Raw genomic sequence first — 18,525 nt, forward strand, 5'->3', positions numbered from 1 at the left:
GACTGACAGGATCCTAATTCTGTTGCAGCCCTCCGATGCAGATTCATGGATTGTTTGCATCCATATGTGTGCAATGCACTTTTTAGTTACGTCAGGACACGGACAAAGCGCGGTGCATTTTCCATGGTTGCATAGTGCAACAAATGCATTGTGTTTTAACTAATGAACATGTGCTCTGTCAGCATTTGTGCTGTGATCTCTATGAAGGTCATGCTACATGAGCTTAAGTATTTTGAGTGACGTTCAGAATGTGCAGTACTGACCACAGCAGGTAACTGGTAGACTACCAGGAACAAAACACATGTGAGTGACGTCGTAAAGAATACAAATATAAGACAAAAATCAAGCTTGACTGCCACAATATGTTGGTCATATATCACCGCCAAAAGACGGAGAAGGCTACAGGCCGGCGGGCAGACAGACAGTCAGACGGACACAAAATGTGTTTAGCATTACTGGAAGACACTGGGAGCTATCACTCAATCATCCGTCACTTCTTCTCTGACCTTCTCACCATTGTTCATCTTGTATCTTTGTTTTTGTCTCTCCTTTCAGCCCTCCTACCCCCACTTCTCTCTCCCTCCTTCTCTCTCCTCCCTTTCTCAGCGTGCGCTGAGCTTTGAAGTCACAGCTCTGACGAGTGAAAGATGTATTATTCAGTAGCACCGTCGCGCAGACACACGCGCCGACACACATAGACACACACACAAACACATACACAGTATACACGTGCGTGTGTGCTCAGCGATGTCTGTGTGGCTCAGTGTTTTTTGCTGTTGGCCTCACGCTGAATGGGATAAGTTGAGTGTATCCGATTTCAGTGAGTGGGTAAGCGTACGAGTGTGTTACTGCTTTTTCATGTGTGGTTATGCGTGTGTGTGTCTGTGTTGGTTGTATATGTTGCATGTAGGGCTGAAGCTCTCTGGCAGTGGGGCTCATTCTCACTCCAATGATCGTTCTGGCTCTGTCTCCTTACAGCAGACTCACATGTCACAACTACACATCTCACCAAAGGACGGAGAAAAGGGGGAGAGAGAAAGAGGGAGAGAGAGAGAGAGAGAGATACAGCCCTGTCCGTCGGTGTCACTCCTCATCCTTGTCTGCTCCGACGACAGTGACATCACCAGTCCTGTCACCAGAGTTCACCATCACTCCCCCACCAGACACTGGCACTCCTCCCCTCCTCATTCCTCTTCTTCTCTCATTCCTTTCTCATATTCTCTCTCTTCCCTCCGTCTCTGGCCATCTGTTTCTTTCTCTACTAGAGTTTCTTCATCCATTTGTCTCACATTCCCTTAATCTCGCTTCCTCTCCTTTAGTCACTCTGTCTCTCCATATGTTAAGCAACAATCTCTTGATTTTAACATTTCATCTGCCTGCAAACATGTCCGTTTGCGCGTGTGCGCGTACAGGTAGGTGAAGTTGGTGGATGTGCTCATATATGTGCATTCACAAAGGCACATGTGCAGAGCTACAGTAACCGAGACAACAGGACAGTAAGCTGAAGGGACAGACAGCAAGAAAGAAAGACAGAATGAGACAAACACACACTATATGTGCTGCTGGAAGAACAAAACACTGACTGCTGCAGCTAATTAACATGTAAGTGTAAAGACTGACAAACATAACAAAAGAGAAAGAAAGAGAAAAACAAAAAGTATATACAATAAAGTAAAACACACATATAGAGATAGAGGTAGAGATATAGAAGGGTACAGGATAGGATATGGGTCAGGGTAGGGGTAGGGATCAGGCTATGAGAAGCCTCTGAATGACTGATATTGAAAAGTAGACAGGCACCTCTTACGTTTATGCGCGCTTGGTACTCGGCGCTACCGGCCGAGTTTCGTGCGGCGCACCGATACACTCCTCCGTCCCGAATCTGCGGGCTGCTGACGTTGACGTGGCTCACAGTGCTGCCGTCTGAGAGTGTGTACTGGCTGGCTCTGACACGCGACAGGTCCCGGGCCACAGGCTCGTCGTCAAGGGTCCAGGTGATGGTGGGAGGGGGGGCTCCTTTGGCAGCACACATCAGGGAAAACGGTTCACCCGGGACCACCACCCTCTCGCTGAAGGAGGCGACAATACGGGGTGTACCATCTGAGAAACAATCACAAGACAAGAGATGTGAGGTATGGATTTAGAAACAAAATGTAACAGTGTGTTACACTGGATTCAAATCAGCATTATGGTGGAAAAAATGACAGAGCTGGACCTTCTGTTACAAGAGACTGAATCACTACACTCAGAAAGCACATGAGCAGTTATTTTTGTAGTGTAGTGAAGTGTGTATGAGTGCATGTAGTTAATGTTGTTGCAAATAAAAATAACTGTAAATCATTCAAGAGATGCAGACACACAACTGTATATACACTGATCAGCCAAAACATTAAAGCCACTGACAGGTGAAGTGAATAACTTTGATTATTTTGTTCCAATGAATTGTTCTGCCAGGAAACCTTTCGTTCTGGCATTCATGGTGATACCCCCTGACATGTTCCACCCACTCAAACACCACTGCAGACCAAGTACCCCCCCCTCATGGCAACAGTACTCCACAATGGCAGTGGCCCCCCAGCAGAAAAAAGCAGCATGCCACACAACAAAAACCTGTTTAGAAATGGCCTGTGGAGCGTGAATTTCTCAGGTCCCAATCTGCCCAGATGTACTCCTACTCAAAGGTGGGGCCCCCTTGGATCGGACTTGGCTCTGACCTGTCGAGACACGGACACAGGATCTCTGGGAGTGTCCTGTGGTGTCTGGCACCAGTGCGTTGGCGGCAGATCCATTTAGTCCAGTGGGTTGTGAGGTGGGTTAATGGCACGTGGATCCGAGGAATTTGGAGGCCAGGTTGATATTTTGAGCTTTTTGTCACATTCCTTGGGCCATTCCTGAGCAGTGTTGGCAGTGTGGCATGGTGCATTATCCTGCTGGGGGGCCACTGCCATTGGAGAATAATGTTGCCATGAGGAGGGTACTTCGTCTGGTTTTAATGTTTTGGCTGATCGGTGGATATATAAAGTGGAAGCACAACACAACTTGCTCTTCAGTACTCTTAGTAGAGGTAAATATGTCATGTAAACCATGCGTAAGTATTGTCTCAAGCATATAAAGAATGGAGTGTCTATGTGCACCCGGATGAGACGAGTCACACTGCAGATATTCGGCTATTTACACCCATTCCTATGATGCTGTGATTGGCTATCACTTGTCAAGTTGACACGTCAAGGTCAGAGCAGTTAGAATAAAGGCAAAGAGGGCATGGTTAGGGTAAGTATAGCCAATCTCGGCTATTCTTTGAGATTAAAGTGGCAAATTTATGAGGAAAAAATCTCACAAATGTACTGCTGGAAAGTCGTGTGACGTAGTATAAAGAGCAACACCGTCCATGGAGGTAGTAAGGCACTGTGTGTGAGTGGCTTAAGCACAGGACTGGGAGACTGAGGTTTGACTCATGTGTGAGTGAATGCTGGCTCATTATTTTTAGACTTAGATGACTTGTCATTTTCAGTTTTCAGGATGTATAAAGCTGCTAAATCAACTTTAGCAGAAAAGCTGAATAGACCCATTTGTGTTCACATCATATTCTAATGTTGCTTGGACATCCAGGACTATAAACTTGGGTGTATATGGTCAGATTGGCTATTAACACCCCGGGGTGTAAATACTTTGCTACAGACACCTGGGTGCAAACAGTATCTGCCTACCGTATCGCTCTCATTCTGATAGCAGTGTAATAACCCAGCCCTTTTTACATTGACATTTATGACTGTACACCAACATGGTAATCCCTCTGCGTCCTCACCTTCCAGCAGTATGATGGAGAAGTCCTGCGCTGTCTGGCCCTTGCGCGTGGCAAAGCACTGGTAAGCTCCCGAGTGTCTCTTTTGTGCAGCGGAAATGAATAATGTTTCATTGTGAGCCCCCTGGATGGAAAAGTGCTGATCGGGCAGGACAGATTCTGTGTTACGGTACCAGGACACCGTAAAATGCGGGGAACCCTGGACGGCACAGGATAGGATGACTGTGCTGCTGATTCCTGTCTTCAAGTTCTTGGGGGACAAGGTGACCCGCAGTGGCTCTACAGAAAGGAGGAGGAGCAGACAGAGCAGGGTTAACAAAAAAAAGAAAGACAAGAAGTCATACCTTCTCATACAAGTTACTACCTAAGCACTGGAGGTAGAGGACTTGGTGGTATCACTTGCAATGCTGAATGAAAGCAATCTGAATTGAGCTACGCTGTGCTGGCCAGGCAACACAAATCATATTTTGGTGTTATTGTGTATTTGTTTTTTGTGTGTCGGGCTTTTTACCATTACTTGTGTGTGTGTGTGTGTGTGTGTGTGTGTGTGTGTGCTAAGCAGCGAGCAAAAGCGAGACAGAAAGAGAGAAAGGGGAGAAAATGTCAGTGAGCAATAAAGCAGCTGGTGTTAAGCGCTGGAGGCTGCTGAATGTGTGTGAGCATGCGTGTGAGGGAGTGACAGTGCATGTGCATGTGTAAGACTTTCTTCATGGGCAGTAAGTGCGTGTACTGTAAGTGTGTGTACAAATGTGTGTGTGTGTGTGTGTGTGTGTGTGTACCACCTTCTATGCCCTGTCATAGGAGGTTTGTGGGTTTTGCAGTGATGTGCCCTGTGGCCAGTCTGCCCAGTGTCCACTAACTTCACCCTTTTCCCAACTACATCTCCTCCCTCCACCTCCTCCTCTGCCCCCCCCCCCCCCCCCCCCCCCCCCCCGTTCCTCTCCACAAGCGTGCCATCTTCTCCACCAGCCTCACCTCCTCACATCTCTTTCATTCATACACACATTATGAAATTTTCTCTGTCTTCCCCCCCTTCTCTCACACGTCTTCGGTAAACAGAGCAACAGACCTACACGACCACTGTTCTGCTCTGTCACCACAGTGACGTCTCGCTGGGGTTTGAGAGCACAGCGGGGGAACGAGCCGTCCTTGGAGATCAAGCTCACGCTTGGCCCAGACGAGGGTGGGTTAGAGGGGGGCGTGTAGGAGGCACGGGGCCAGGGCAAAGCCAACAGAGCTTAAATGATGACTCCATCGCGCCTGTTCATGACCTGACATCACATTCATTATGTCTGTCCATCTCACTCTTTTGCTCCAACTGTAGTTGTCAGTGTAGAACAGTGGAGGTCATGAAGTGATCTGTGACACTTTGTTTGGTCACAGGACTTGAATATGTTTTATCACTACACTCTCTTCAGGGCTTCACTCACCTATGACGTTGAGGTGACCTGTCACCTCTTTGGAGCCAAAGCTGTTGGTGACCTCACAGATGTAGTTGCCACTGTCCTCGAGCCTTAAATCCGAAATGGTGAGGCCAGTGATGCGCCGCGTCCAGCGGGAGTCTGCAGGTAATGGCCGACCATCCTTCAGCCATCGGATGGTGGGGTTTGGGTATCCGGATGCAATGCAGGGCAGCTCCACACTGTGCCCCACCTGCACCTCACCGGACTGGAAACTGTCCAGCACTGACGGGGTGGACTCCGTAGGGTCTGAAAGTAAAGCAAGGGAAGGAAATGTTATTTTCATTTGGAATCATCAGTACTTTAACCAATCTTTTAATCCTTACATGAAAAGTTAAACATGTTGTGAAATCAGTTATTCACATTTTTGAGAAGTGGATGGAAAGACTGATACAAGTCTCATTTGTGTACAGTGAATATAAAGCTACCACTACTAGATGGTTAGCTTATCTCAGTACGAATCAGACAAGAGGTGCACACAGTGGAGCAAAACTTATGTGAGCTTGAAACACAATGTGCAGATGTCTTGTCAGATTCTTGCCTTATGTTTTTTGGATGTGTGTACCCTCCACCCTGGTTAGCTTAGCTTAGCTTAGCTTAGTACATAGACTCTGACCGGGGAAACAACTAGTCTGGCTCTGAGTTTTGTTCTGCACTTGTTTTGGTCACGCATAGTAACTTCCTGTCTTTACTGGTTGTCTGACACCATCACAGTGACAAAGTGACTCCAGTAAGTGACTGGGCATGGCAAAGAAATGGTTATGTTTGGCACAGAACTGACTGTAACACCACAACATGTTTATTTTTACACTTCAGTTTTAGTATGAACTACACAAACAAGATACTACATGCTACTTAGTGAGCTTTAAAGCTGCTTGTAGTTGGATTCGGTTCAGTCAGGCTAGCTGTTTCCGCTTGTTTCCAGTCTTTATGCTAAGCTAAGCTAACTGTCTCCTGGCTGTGTGTGTGGTTAAAATATTTATTTAACTCCCAGCAAGAAAGCAAATAAGCATATTTCCCAAAATGTTGAAACATTCCTTTCTGTAACTAAAACCTCCAACTCTGTCTTGTAAGTCTGTTGTGAAAAACAACTGAAAAAGCCAAGCCACTGGTCACACACTCACGCTTTGACTCACGCTTTGGCATTTGGTGACTACTTTGAGTGGAAATGGTAACTAAACGTTGCCTACCCATAACAGAGAGCCTGGCTCCATTGCTCTGGCGAGTCTCTCCACTGTACTTGTGCTTTGTGATGCAGCGGTAGGTGGACAGAGCATCTTCCTTCTGCACTTCTGAGATATACAGAGCGCCAAATGAGGTCAGGAAGAAACGGTTACCTGTGGAGGACAGCAGGGGGGAACAGGTAGGAGAGGGGAGAAGGATTCGTTAGTCAACATATTTGAGAAACAAAGTAAAACAAAGGCACATCAATTACATGTAAAGTAATGCGAAGATCATAGGATAAAGGTTATTGAGGCCAATCTAAGATCTGTGATGTTGGGCTATATAAATAAATTGACTTGAGTTGTGTTTATGTAGATTAGAGGTGTCAAACTCATTTTAGCTCATGGGCCACATGCAGTCCGATTTGATCTCAGGTGGGCTGGACCAGTAAAACCACTGACCAGTATCCTTAAATCCTTAAACACCTCAAAACTGTTCCCTTTTTTTGTTTAACAAAGTTCATTTTAAAAGTGCTCATCCGACAACAAATAGCCTGTGACTTCTTGAGACTAAATCTAAAATAAATATTCACTATTCTGTTGTATGTGTTGTAAGACATATTTGTAATTGCTCTTGATATAAAACATCTTCTGTTTTCATTATTTTTCATTTCTATAAATTTGCAATTGGTGGGAAAAAAGCAAATCAAGTGAAGGAAAACTGCTGTTGCGTGATGGAAAGGTCGTGTTAGATGTGTGCCGTTTTGGAAGTCGGTGAGAAATGCCAACCTCTCCATCTTAAAGCCCTCCTGACACACCTGGAGCACATTTTTCTTAGAAATCACTGATGTCAGAGGAAAGAAAAAGCAGGACTAGAATATACATGCCTTCAAAAGGCCCAACCACAGCACTTAGGTGAACACATGGGAGCTTTTAACAGACTCTGTCCCATCCATCTAGTGAGATATACACAATAGAGAAAGAGCGATGAGGAGGAAGAAAAAGAGAGAAGAGAGAGGGGAGTTATTGTAGGTGTTAATAATTGATGTCTCTCTGTGTGTTATGGTAACAGCAGATTAGTGTCATTTTCATTTCACATCAGTGACTGCTTGGTCTGCCTCTGATTTATCTACATGTCAATAGAGACAGCACGTGCACGTGTGTGTGTATGTGAGAGAGAGGAAGAAGAGAGGGCAGAGATGGAAGGATAAGAGACGAGGAGAGTGTATTTCGGTGTTTGATTCTTTCCGCTTCTCTGAGTCTTTTTGTATTCTCTTCCCCCAAAGGGTTATTTTAGACAGTGTGCACTTCAGAGTTTGTAGTAGATTGCAGATTGTTTGGTTATGTGAATGCTATTGCAGCGTGTGTGTGTGTTTGTGTGTTAACATGCTGGCTGTTGTTTGCTGTACATGATGTTTCAATGTCTTTTTGCAATGTTGACAAGAGAGGACTTGAGTAAAACACAGGTGCATTGAATAGCTGAACACTGGAAATACGTACTGCACACTGGGGCTGTAATGGTTCATGTATTTGTACACAAGTGTTATGGTACAGGGGTCACGGCCCAGTGCATGCAGTCACATAGAGAATACACAATGTGTAGATTGAAGCACGTAATGTGAGACCAAAGTTCCAAAGCACAAATTTCACCAGGAAACTTAAAGCTGTACGCCGTTAGCAACAGGTGCTGAGGTTAACACAACAAGCTGCTAGCAAAGCGAGTAAGTCACACTATGGCAAGAGCCAATGAAACACTGGAGCTGGAGGACCTGCCTGCGTGTTCCCGTTCAGCTACAATGGCAACGGAGACAGAGCTGTGAATAAGACAAGGATGGTGTATCAGTGTTGCTCCACAGTAGGTAGGTCTGAGAAAGCTAACACATCCAACATGCTAATGCACATTGGACGGCATCATCCAGATTTAAATATAGCCATGTAGAGCTTAGATGTTTTTTTTTTTTTGTTTTTTTTTTGTTTTTAAATCTTATTAGTCTATGTATTTTGGTATTTTCACCTTTATAGCCTATTGTGTCTTGTTGCCTTCTGGGAATGGGTTTGTTCATATGGTGTAACTGCTTGAAATGTTCCTTATTTTAAAAGATAAAATAGTTTACCAAAGTTGCCAGTGTGCAAAATGTTACCTCAGTCTCCAGCAGGAGAATTTTGACTGTCTTTGACACTACTGTCTGTTCAAAATAAATAAAAATAAACATATCCTTATGCATTATTTTTCCTGCCGTACCAAAGTCAACTGAAACCATGACTCCTAATCCGGGGTATGAACCAAACCGTGACCTTCATGTACCGTTACACTCCGAAACACCCACACACACACACCTTCAAGCAACAGGTCAACACCTAGTTGAAGCAAATTTATTCTGAAAAACTTAAGGTGCTAGATGTTAGACCTGTTTAATTGCTGATGAAAAGAGCATGTTCACATGGAGTGTGAAAAAAAAAATCAGTACTAAAGCTACAGTTTTGGATGGTTTTGATTTTGTTCTTCAATGATTCAGTATTGGTAATTAATGATCAGATATTCTCAGCTCTTACTCCTACATTTTATTTAACAAACTGTCTTTATTTTTTAGTATGAGTGTGTGCATATCTGTTTCTGCATGTATGCATCTAAAAATGTCGATACGTGATTTTCTGCGTGTATCAATGAACATGTGTAGATATGAACGAGCAAGTATCAATAACCAAGCTTGTGTGTGTGTGTGTGTGTGTGTGTGTGTGTGTGTGTGTGTGTGTGTGTCCTGCCACAATGTGAGCAACAACAATCGATGCATTTTATAGCTGCACCACTCCATCCAAAAGAGATTTATTAAAACAGAGAGGGCTGGCCTGGCTCCATGCCACACACACACACACACACACACACACACACACACACACACACACTCTAACAAGACTGAGATGTGAAGAAGACTGAAGGCTTTACTTCTTGTGTCAAAGCTGCCAAGTTTTGACTGACTAAACAAAATGTGCATTATTCCAAATTACAGTGGAGCTTCTCATACTCTGTTCATTTCAGTTATTATCGATTAAGCTGTTGAATATTTTTTGTATCATTCTATAGGTCAAATAAATGTGAGGAAATTTCAAAAACCCAAGCAGACATTGTTCAACAAACAGCCCAAAACCCAGAGATATTTAACTGACTATGACATAAAACTGGGGGAAAACAATAGCGTAATTTAGGTTATGATATAAGCTGAACAATTAAACTATAGTCAAATAGTTATGGCTTTATTTTTGACTAATCAGTTAATTCAAATTAATGAACTTAACACATACAGTGCAGCTTACACTCCCCAACTCTAAATGTCAGATCTGTCCGACTGATAGAGAGCAGCCAGCCAGAGAGAACGTCTACATTATATTCAGTCTATAAAAGGCATTATAATATCTGTGTGTGTGTGCGTGCGTGTGTGTGTGCGTGCGTGTGCGTGTGCGTGTAACTGGGCTGTCAGATTTCTTAATATATGTATACATATTTGTAGCTGTCGGCCTGTGCATCTGCATGCATATGTGAAAGTTCACACACACGTGTTTTCATGTGAGTCAGACTGTTGTGCTGAGTGCTAAGCGACGTAAGCTGTAATTTCCAAGCCTGCCCTTTTGTTCCAATCTGGGTATTAAGCCTTACAGGATAATATGCACTTGGTGAGTAGAACCCTGTATAACACACTGCTACACCCTGTCACAACATGCCTGGAGAGAGGAAGACGGACCAGAAGGGGGTGGGTAGAGTAAGAAATTCAGAGATGGTTAAGAATGGAGAGAAAAGAGAGTGGAGCATGGGAGATTAATGAGAAGGAGCTCGTCAGAGCTGGTTATAAAAGGAAACTTCTTCTGTACTTATTTTTCCTGGATAATCAGTTAATTGTTTACTTCTTAAAATGTCAGAAAATCATGTAACGTTCATCACAGTTTTCCAGAGTCAGAAGTGACATCTTCAAATTTCTTGTTTTGCATCAAACAGTACAGAGCATGATGGGAAGTGTGGTACTGAAACTCTGAACATCCCTAATGATACAAGAAAATGAAAAATGCAGGACGTTTTAAAATTTTACACCATCAATATATTTTTTGGCAGCACTAAAGCACAGAATGTCCAATTAACATGGTTTCCACTAACCTGGTCTCACTTCAAACTCATCAAATGCTGACGCTTGGTCAGTGGCCCTCAGCATCAGGTACCAATGCACAGAGACACCCATTAGTGGCAGTGTGAGATGCACCAGGCAGAGGTATATTTGACGCTTGGAGCAACTGTTGTAGTATAAAGAGCGAGAAAGTCTACATAGGGCGGGCGGGAGCGGAGGTAAATGGCTCACACAAAGTCTGGACCTTCACCCTGGACACCAGGTGTTTTTTTTTCCCCCATCAATCCATCCATCCATTTTCAACAGCTTATCCGAAGCCAGGTTGCAGGGGCAGCAGGCCAAGCAAAGCACCCCAGACGTCCCTCTCCCCAGCCGCTTTCCAGCTCCTCCTGGAGGACCCTGAGGCGTTCCCAGGCCAGACGAGATATGTAAACCGTCCAGCGTGGTCTGGGTCTGCCCCGGGGCCTCCTACCAGTGGGATGTACCTGGAATACCTCCAACAGGAGGCGCCTAGGAGGCATCATGATCAGATGCCCGAACCACCTCAACTGACCCCTTTTGACGCGAAGGAGCAGCGGTTCTACTCCGAGCTCCCACCAGATGTCCAAGCTCCTTACCCTAGCTCTAAGGCTGAGCCCAGCCACCCTATGCAGAAAACTCATTTCGGCCGCTTGTATCCACGACCTCATTCTTCTGGTCATTACCCAGAGCTCATGACCATAGGTGAGGGTTGGGGCGTAGATGGACCAGCAAATATCTTAGTAGCCTAAAGTACCTCGAGAATAGCAATGTAAGGTATGTCCATCTATGTCATGTGGTGACTATGCTGTTAGCCTGTAAATAAAGGGAGTGAAGACCAACCAAGGACAGTCAAAAGACTGATTAATCAGTTAATCATTTCAGCACCAGAGTGCTTCACTAGAGTGGCATATGAAGCTAAGTATCTTATCCCCTGTCTTCTTTTAACTGTTCTGCGATCAGCCTACTCCTCTCTTCTTCTGTCCTGTTTTCACTGCTGCACTTCCTACTTGATATCTAATTTCTAGTCACTGCCTGCTCTCCTGCTGTCTGTGGAGATGTGACACACCTAAAACAGTGGAGAGGGTGCAGGCAGCGATGGGGGGAGGCAGTGGAGGAGAGGAAGGGGGCTGACCCTACAGGGAGGAGGACGGCAGATGGAGATTGATGGAGGGAGAGATAGGGAGATAAAGAGAAACATGCCGTTGGGAGTGACAGAGGAGGGAGTGAGAGTGAGAGGGATGAGGGGCCTGCAGGCCCGAGAGCCTCACATGGGTAAAAACAATTCCTCTACGTCTTTCTCTGTCTCTCTCCCTCCCTCCCTCTGTCTCCCCTTGCAAGCCTCTCCTTGTGGGAGAGAAGATCAATTCTCGTCTAGTCTGCCTACGCCTCCAGGAGTTTGTTGTTGTTGTTGAGTGCGTGTATGTATGTGCTTCTATGTCTGCTTTTTTTTTTTTTTTTTTGCTGTGGGAGGCAGGATGAGATTTTTCTGAGGTCTATCCCGCACCCAAGGGAGGCACAAAATCCCCTCACTTCCTCCTTATTTCCAAACCCTTCCTTCCCCTTCTCTTGCTCCTTTTTTTTTTCCATCTGCGTGACGTCTATTCACCACTCCTGGCCTCTCTTCCTCCAGTCTCCCCTCTGCCCTCTACCTCTTTCTATCTCTGCCTTTTCTCCTTCTAGTCTGTGCACCTCTTCCTTCTCTTTCAGGGGGGTCTGTAAGTAATGGAATCAGTTCAGCTGATCAGCCTGAGGCAGGAAGTCAAGCCAAGTGCAGAGCGAAGCTGCTGCTGGATCTGTGTGTGTGTAAGTGTGTGTGCACGTATGCCAGAAATTCCACAGACAGACACATGCATGCAAATAACGAGACAGAGAGACAGGACGGGAGAGAGAGACACGGACAATGAAAAAAAAAAAAGGATTAGGGAGCCCTGGAGCATCACTTGTCTTCCCCAAAGTTCCCCCCTAGAGAGAGGACACCCCTCTTCCTTGAGATAGGTGGGGGAGTCAAAGGAGGGGAAGGGCAGGTGAGATGGAGGAGGAGGAGATAAAAAGATAAAAGGATGCAGGAGAGGCGCAGCTAAATATATCCCATTATAGTACACGACTCCCATCTTCAACAAATTATGGTTAAATGGAGGAAAAGAATAGCAACATGAGAGATCATGAAGAGCAAAACAACGAGAGGAGTAAATGATAATGTTAATGTGGGAATGCTGTAGCCACTGGGGAGGTTGGCAGGAGGAAAGGATCAGACCAGACAGGAAAGACATAAAGAAAGTAACTAAGAAAAGATATACATATTTTGAGATTCTGGCTAGACCATAGAGAAAAGACAAGAGACAGAAATAGATAAAACAGTGAGTGAAAGACAGAAAGAAAAGTGATACAGGAGAGAAACAGAGCGAGAGAGGAAATGGCGTAAGTAAGGGGGTTTGTTCTTGGTGCTGCCATGCAAATGAAGGAGGCGCTGCAGCAATGCTAACTAACAGCAATTCACACTGTTGGACTCATCACTTATTAATGCTCTACAGCTCCCCCTCCCTCCCTCCCTCCCTCCCATCTCTTTCTCTCTCCCTCTCTTTACCCATTCCTCTCTCCCCTGCTCTCACCAGGATCTCTCGTTTTTGTTCGCTCTCTCGCTCGCTGTTGCTAGGGCCCGTGCACTCACGTGACAACAGCTGGGTAGGGGGCGCTGCGGTGGCAAACAGTGACATGTGCAAGCGTGCGTTTCATGTGTGCTTTGCGTGCGTGCGTGCGTGCTTTGTGTGTGTGTGCGACAGAGTACCCTTCATTAGGGGTAAAAACGGAATCAGCCATTTAAATGATGGCGATGGAGATCAGAGGAGAGGAGAGAAACTGCTGAATGGATCTGTAATTGATTCGCAGGCCCGGGCTATAGGCCACAGAGGAGCTCAACACATCTCTCTGTGCATCATGTCACTTTATTTTTCACTCGGCGCTTTTAAACAAAAACACATGCTGAAGACTGTCACGGCCATTATCGTCAAGGTTTGCCTTTCAGGTTTTCAGGCTAAATGGACCACAGGCTCGGTACAATACAGACCAGTAGCTGTACAAATGGACGTCGCGCAAATGCATGCACACACAGATAGGCAAACACACACCCATACAGTACACTCACAATCTGTCTCACGAGCTACACATCCTTACTCCCACTGTCTCACAATCCACGTTTGCAGAGTGCACTCAACAAATTGTGAGTGTGTGTGTGTTCGTGCAGAGCATCCTCACTACATAATGCCACAACGATGAGCAGACAGTGGAGTACACCTACACGTTCCTTATTCATTCTCCTCCTCTCAATTCAACTTTTTATTTCTGCTTTTCTTCTTTTCCTGTCCTGCCACTGTGTCTCCATCTATCCCCTTTCATCACTACACTGCTAATTTTACTAGCTCTGTCTCAAACACAGACACTTAAGTTGTCCCACATTCTGCAGTGGAAATGAAAGATGTCTAGTATACTGTATGTGAGTGTGTGTGAGGCATTCAGGGCATGTAAGTGTGTGTTTAAGGATGTTTTAGAATTCTAAGTAAAGTGAATGAGAGACTGGGTGCATATGCCTGTTTGTCAGTGTTTTAGATGTCCAGTGTGAAGGATTTAGGGCCATAGATAGATAGGGCCATTCGCATTTTCGCGTCGGCCATGACAGTTCTTCTATGAGCTTGGCACATGGGACATATGTCAGCTCTGCAATCTCTCTGCTAGATGCCACTAAATCCCACACACTGGACCTTCAAGACGCTTGCTGTAGAAACAACGTACAACCAATTCCTCTGTCATTTACAACAGTTTTACTGTTAAAGGTATACGATGCAGGAAGTGTCAGTTACTGTTTATAAACAGTATCGCCAGCAAGACTGAAAGTGAACTTGTCTAGGAATGACCTTTGTCCACTTGGCATTTCACCTTGCTATATTTATTCCCTTTTTTTTAGCACTGTGTCTGTGATTTTTGTCACTTCCTCTTGGATGCTTGCTGTTTACAGTCTGGCACCTGGTCGCAAGTTCGCAACCTTTTCATAAAGCCCCATCTTCACCTGCACGCTGTTTCCATGAATGTCCCAAACATACAAAAATAAGAAGATAATAAGAAATCTCAGGAAAAAATACAGCACTACACTTTTCTATTGGGTCATAAGTGATGATTGAGAGGGATTACTTTTGCATGTTTTTTCCACATGTTCATTTATTTGTAGAGGCCCGCCACAATAACAAAAATAATAATAATTATCTGCTGCCACATATTGATTTTCTTTTTTTTGGAGCTGGAACATTTGTTAGGAGTGCTGTTGGAATATATATATTTATACTGTTTGGTTATTTATTGCACCACGTACTCTGAGTTTAGAGTGTACTCTGGGTACAGACGGAGCAGCAGTACAACAGGCGCAGTAAAAGTGAGACTTTCTTTCATTGCGCTGGGTCTAAAAGTTTGCCTTCACTCGCCTCTGCAGCTGCTGCTCCTCTCATCCACAAACTCCACAAACTGCTGCTGAGGAATAAAAGAACTAATAAAGAGTTGTTTTTTTAAAAAAAAAAATCCTGCACAGTATACCTTAAATCAAACACACTTTTGTAACAGACAACTTAGTATCACTGTGCTGAGAGAAACAGAGCAAAAAAGGGCAAGACCTTTGTGAAATCACAGCTAGGCCGCTGTGCTTGCATGGGAAAGATTCATTGAGAATGCATTGGGTTTTTTTTACTGCCTTTTATTGACAAAGGCCACTGAAATCTCCTGAAGAACATGTAGTCTACACACCACAAACTAATAACTCCAGCAGATGCATGTACCTGGCAAGCTAGGAACTAGTACACACAGTATTTGCGCTACAGTGGAATAAAGCTGAAGGATGTCAAAGGATCTTTAAATGATGGATTAGGGGCTGAAGTTGCCATTAGAATTATTGTATCAATAGAGTTAAACAAGATGCATCTACCTTTAACTTTATCCATCAATAATTTATGCACCACCCAGTCAGCAAGCAGAGCTGTGAGCGCGGCTAAGGATTTTATAACAAGCTAGAAACCATTAAGAAAATCAACAGGACACCCATGCTCATGAAAAGTGGTGCCCATAGGAGAGACGCTGAAGGTCTGCAGCAGATCAGCACCATGGACAGCTACATTTCCAAATGTTCAGGAATACTGGTGGAGGTAGCACCACGGACAGCTCTGCTGCTGCAGCCCAGAATAAGACAACCTTCTTGTGTAAAGTCTCATCGTACAGGTCTCGGTGGTACGAAGGTTGGCACAATTGATTGTGTGTGTGTGTCTGTGTCTGAGGGTAATGTTAGCTACAGTGGATACTGTGGCAGAGTAATGAAATAGTAATGTGGCATATGGCCCGGTGCTACAGCCCGACCTATCAGCAGTCATTTTGATGCCTCAAGTTAACCTGCATCTATTGTATCTTGGTGTTCCTCTGTCTATGTAAGAGAGACCCTTCATAAAAAAATAGACTCAATTCAAATACAAATACACTCTGTCTCACCTGAGTGACCGATTCCTTACTATAACTATCCACTGAAATACTAATGATTCTAATCAGTAAGCTTATGCAGTTTCAGACTATTTTGATTATTGTATTCTCTCCAAAGATAATAGCATATACAAGCTGAGACTGAAAATCAGTAGTTTGTTTAAACCGTTGTGTTCACACAGGCTTGCTAGTCCTAAATTCATCAGCTCTGCCTCAGTTGATAAGCACCACTTTACAGCGAGGTACATCAAAAAACATGCAGCACACTATAACAAAATCACTGCTCATTTGCATAACAACAGCATGTGATCACGGCAAAATGTCTGTATGCTAAAATTATATTTTGAAAAAAAAAAAAAAAAAATATATATATATATATATATATATATATATATATATATATATATACAAAGCATTTGTTCTTTCAGCACTGAACAGGTCAAGATGATGTTTTTCAGAGTGAGAAAGAATGAAAGCAGTCAGTCCTGATTTCTCCTCCTCCACTCTTTCCCCTGGCTAATTTATTTGATAATTACCAAGGGCCCATTATGGCTGATTCAAGGAGGCACTGGGAAGGCCTACTAAAAGCTATTTCATTTGAGCTGCTCATACTGTATCTAAACACCCTCCTTGCGTCACACACACACACACACACACACACACACACACATGCATGCACACACACACACGCACTATATAAAACATGACTTGTACAACTGTGAGTCCATTCAGACCCAACATGTAATTAACACCCTCACCCCACCTTCACTCACATCTAGAGGCATGAGTGTGTACATGTTTGTGTGTGTGTGTGTGCACATATGCTTTGTGCACCAGTGCATACATGCATGTCTGTGTGTCGGGGCTGAAAGGTGGGCAGGGGTGAAGGATAATAAAGATTGGATTCTAATAAAATGTTCTCATCCTCCTAAATCCCCCTTCTGCCCTCTCCCCCTACCTGCCATATTAACACCCCCATTACAAGGGCAGATGAATGAAAATGAACAGAGCTGTGGTGTGATTCCCCGAGTGTCAAATCAATACCACTCCCCTCCTCCTCTGTTCCTCGCCCGCCTTACAACCCGCCCTCTTTCCCCTCATCCTTTTCTCTGCTGCTATAATTCTCCTATTCTCCTCTCCTCTGTTGGGTCTAAAGAATTGACATGTGTTTGACAAAGGGAAATCTACACCTAGCGACAATAGGCTCTCTCCGTATCTGAGCCTCTCTCTCACTCTCTCTGGTATGAAATGAATGACGCTCGCTCCTATCTCTTCTCTATTCACATTCAAAGTAGTCTATAATAGTTAAGTGCTACTGAGAACAAGCCAGACGTAGAAAGAGCCACAAGGATGTTATATTACTGCCACTTTCTTTGACTCAACCGGAGACAAAAGCTTGCTTAAGGACTGGGAAGAGGTTGTGTCAAAATAGCAGGAGAAGGTTAATAAAGGAGAGTTTCACAGTCTCTTTCTCTCCCTCTATGAGTGCAGGACACACGCGGTTACCAGAGGCAGAATAATTGAAGAGGAAACACAGATACACACTTGGACTATCCTTATCTCTCTACAAGTGTTTCGGTTTTTCAGGCCCAACCCTTGACCTCCTCGTCCTCCTCTCCTGCCTTGTTCCGTCTGTTTACCAGGTTCAATGTGATGCAGTGATCTGAGGATAGGTATGCAGAGGACTAATGCTCTCATTAAAAAGGCATGCTTCACCATCAAATGCCAGCTGCCACCCTCCCCAACACCACCAGCCGCCATGTCTCCTGTTTTCTTTGTCTTTCCCTATCTCGATATCTATCTGTTTCCTTGGTTTCTGTGTTCTCTACCTCTGTCTCTCTCCCTGCTGCTGTCTCTCCGTTTCTCTATATCTGTTGTTAGAAGGTGACACCCCGTACACCCACACACCCCTCACCCTCTCTGAGCAACTCATGCTTGAGACTAGAGAGAGAGAGCAAAAGAGAGAGGAAGAAGAAAAACAAATAAAGGAAATGGAAAAATGCACTCATCCAAACCAAAAGAAATAGAAAGAAGGAGAAATCTGATAATCTGTCTGTTTTTATCATCAGCCCACTCCCCGTGTCTTCATCCCCGTCCTTCCCTCTGTGATGGTTAAAGGCCTCCACAACACTTAGGCAACCTTAATTGGAATGGCCATAAATATTCAAGCAGCACGATGGAGGCAGGGATTTAGTGGCAGGGATGTTAGGATGAAGGGAATTTGCTTAGAAAAGTGGGATGTAAAGAAAAAGATGCTAAAATAAGAGGAGCTAAAGTGACACAGTAACACCCTGTTGTCCTCAGGTTGTTTACATGTTTATCTTTCTTGTTAAAATGATGTTCTGCATGTCAGAGTGCACATGCAAACACACAACCAAAAAAACAGCTCCTACTACATCTCTCTGCGACTCCATTTGGTCACTGACGATAGCACATAAACAAATACACACTCCAGACTTGTC

The 18,525-nt window shown here is 44.4% G+C and overlaps 1 protein-coding gene across 2 annotated transcripts in view; it reads right to left on the reverse strand.

The window, feature by feature from the left end:
* dscaml1 (Down syndrome cell adhesion molecule like 1) overlaps positions 1–18,525 on the reverse strand; it is a 124,758-nt gene that overhangs the window by 41,866 nt on the left and 64,367 nt on the right. Inside the window, exons 4-7 of one of the 2 annotated variants that reach the window (XR_013490964.1) lie at positions 6,453–6,599; positions 5,233–5,511; positions 3,806–4,081; positions 1,808–2,100 (exon numbers count right to left, since the gene is read on the reverse strand). Coding sequence is in view for 1 of the 2 variants with exons in the window: in XM_033631652.2 (XP_033487543.2) it covers positions 1,801–2,100; positions 3,806–4,081; positions 5,233–5,511; positions 6,453–6,599 (1,002 nt within the window). In the remaining variant the exon portion in view is untranslated. Of the gene's footprint in view, positions 1–1,800; positions 2,101–3,805; positions 4,082–5,232; positions 5,512–6,452; positions 6,600–18,525 lie in introns of both variants that reach the window. The other variant, XM_033631652.2, reaches the window with a different exon arrangement.

The sequence above is a fragment of the Epinephelus lanceolatus genome, chromosome 4 (assembly GCF_041903045.1).
Source record: "Epinephelus lanceolatus isolate andai-2023 chromosome 4, ASM4190304v1, whole genome shotgun sequence".
Classification (NCBI taxonomy): domain Eukaryota; kingdom Metazoa; phylum Chordata; class Actinopteri; order Perciformes; family Serranidae; genus Epinephelus; species Epinephelus lanceolatus.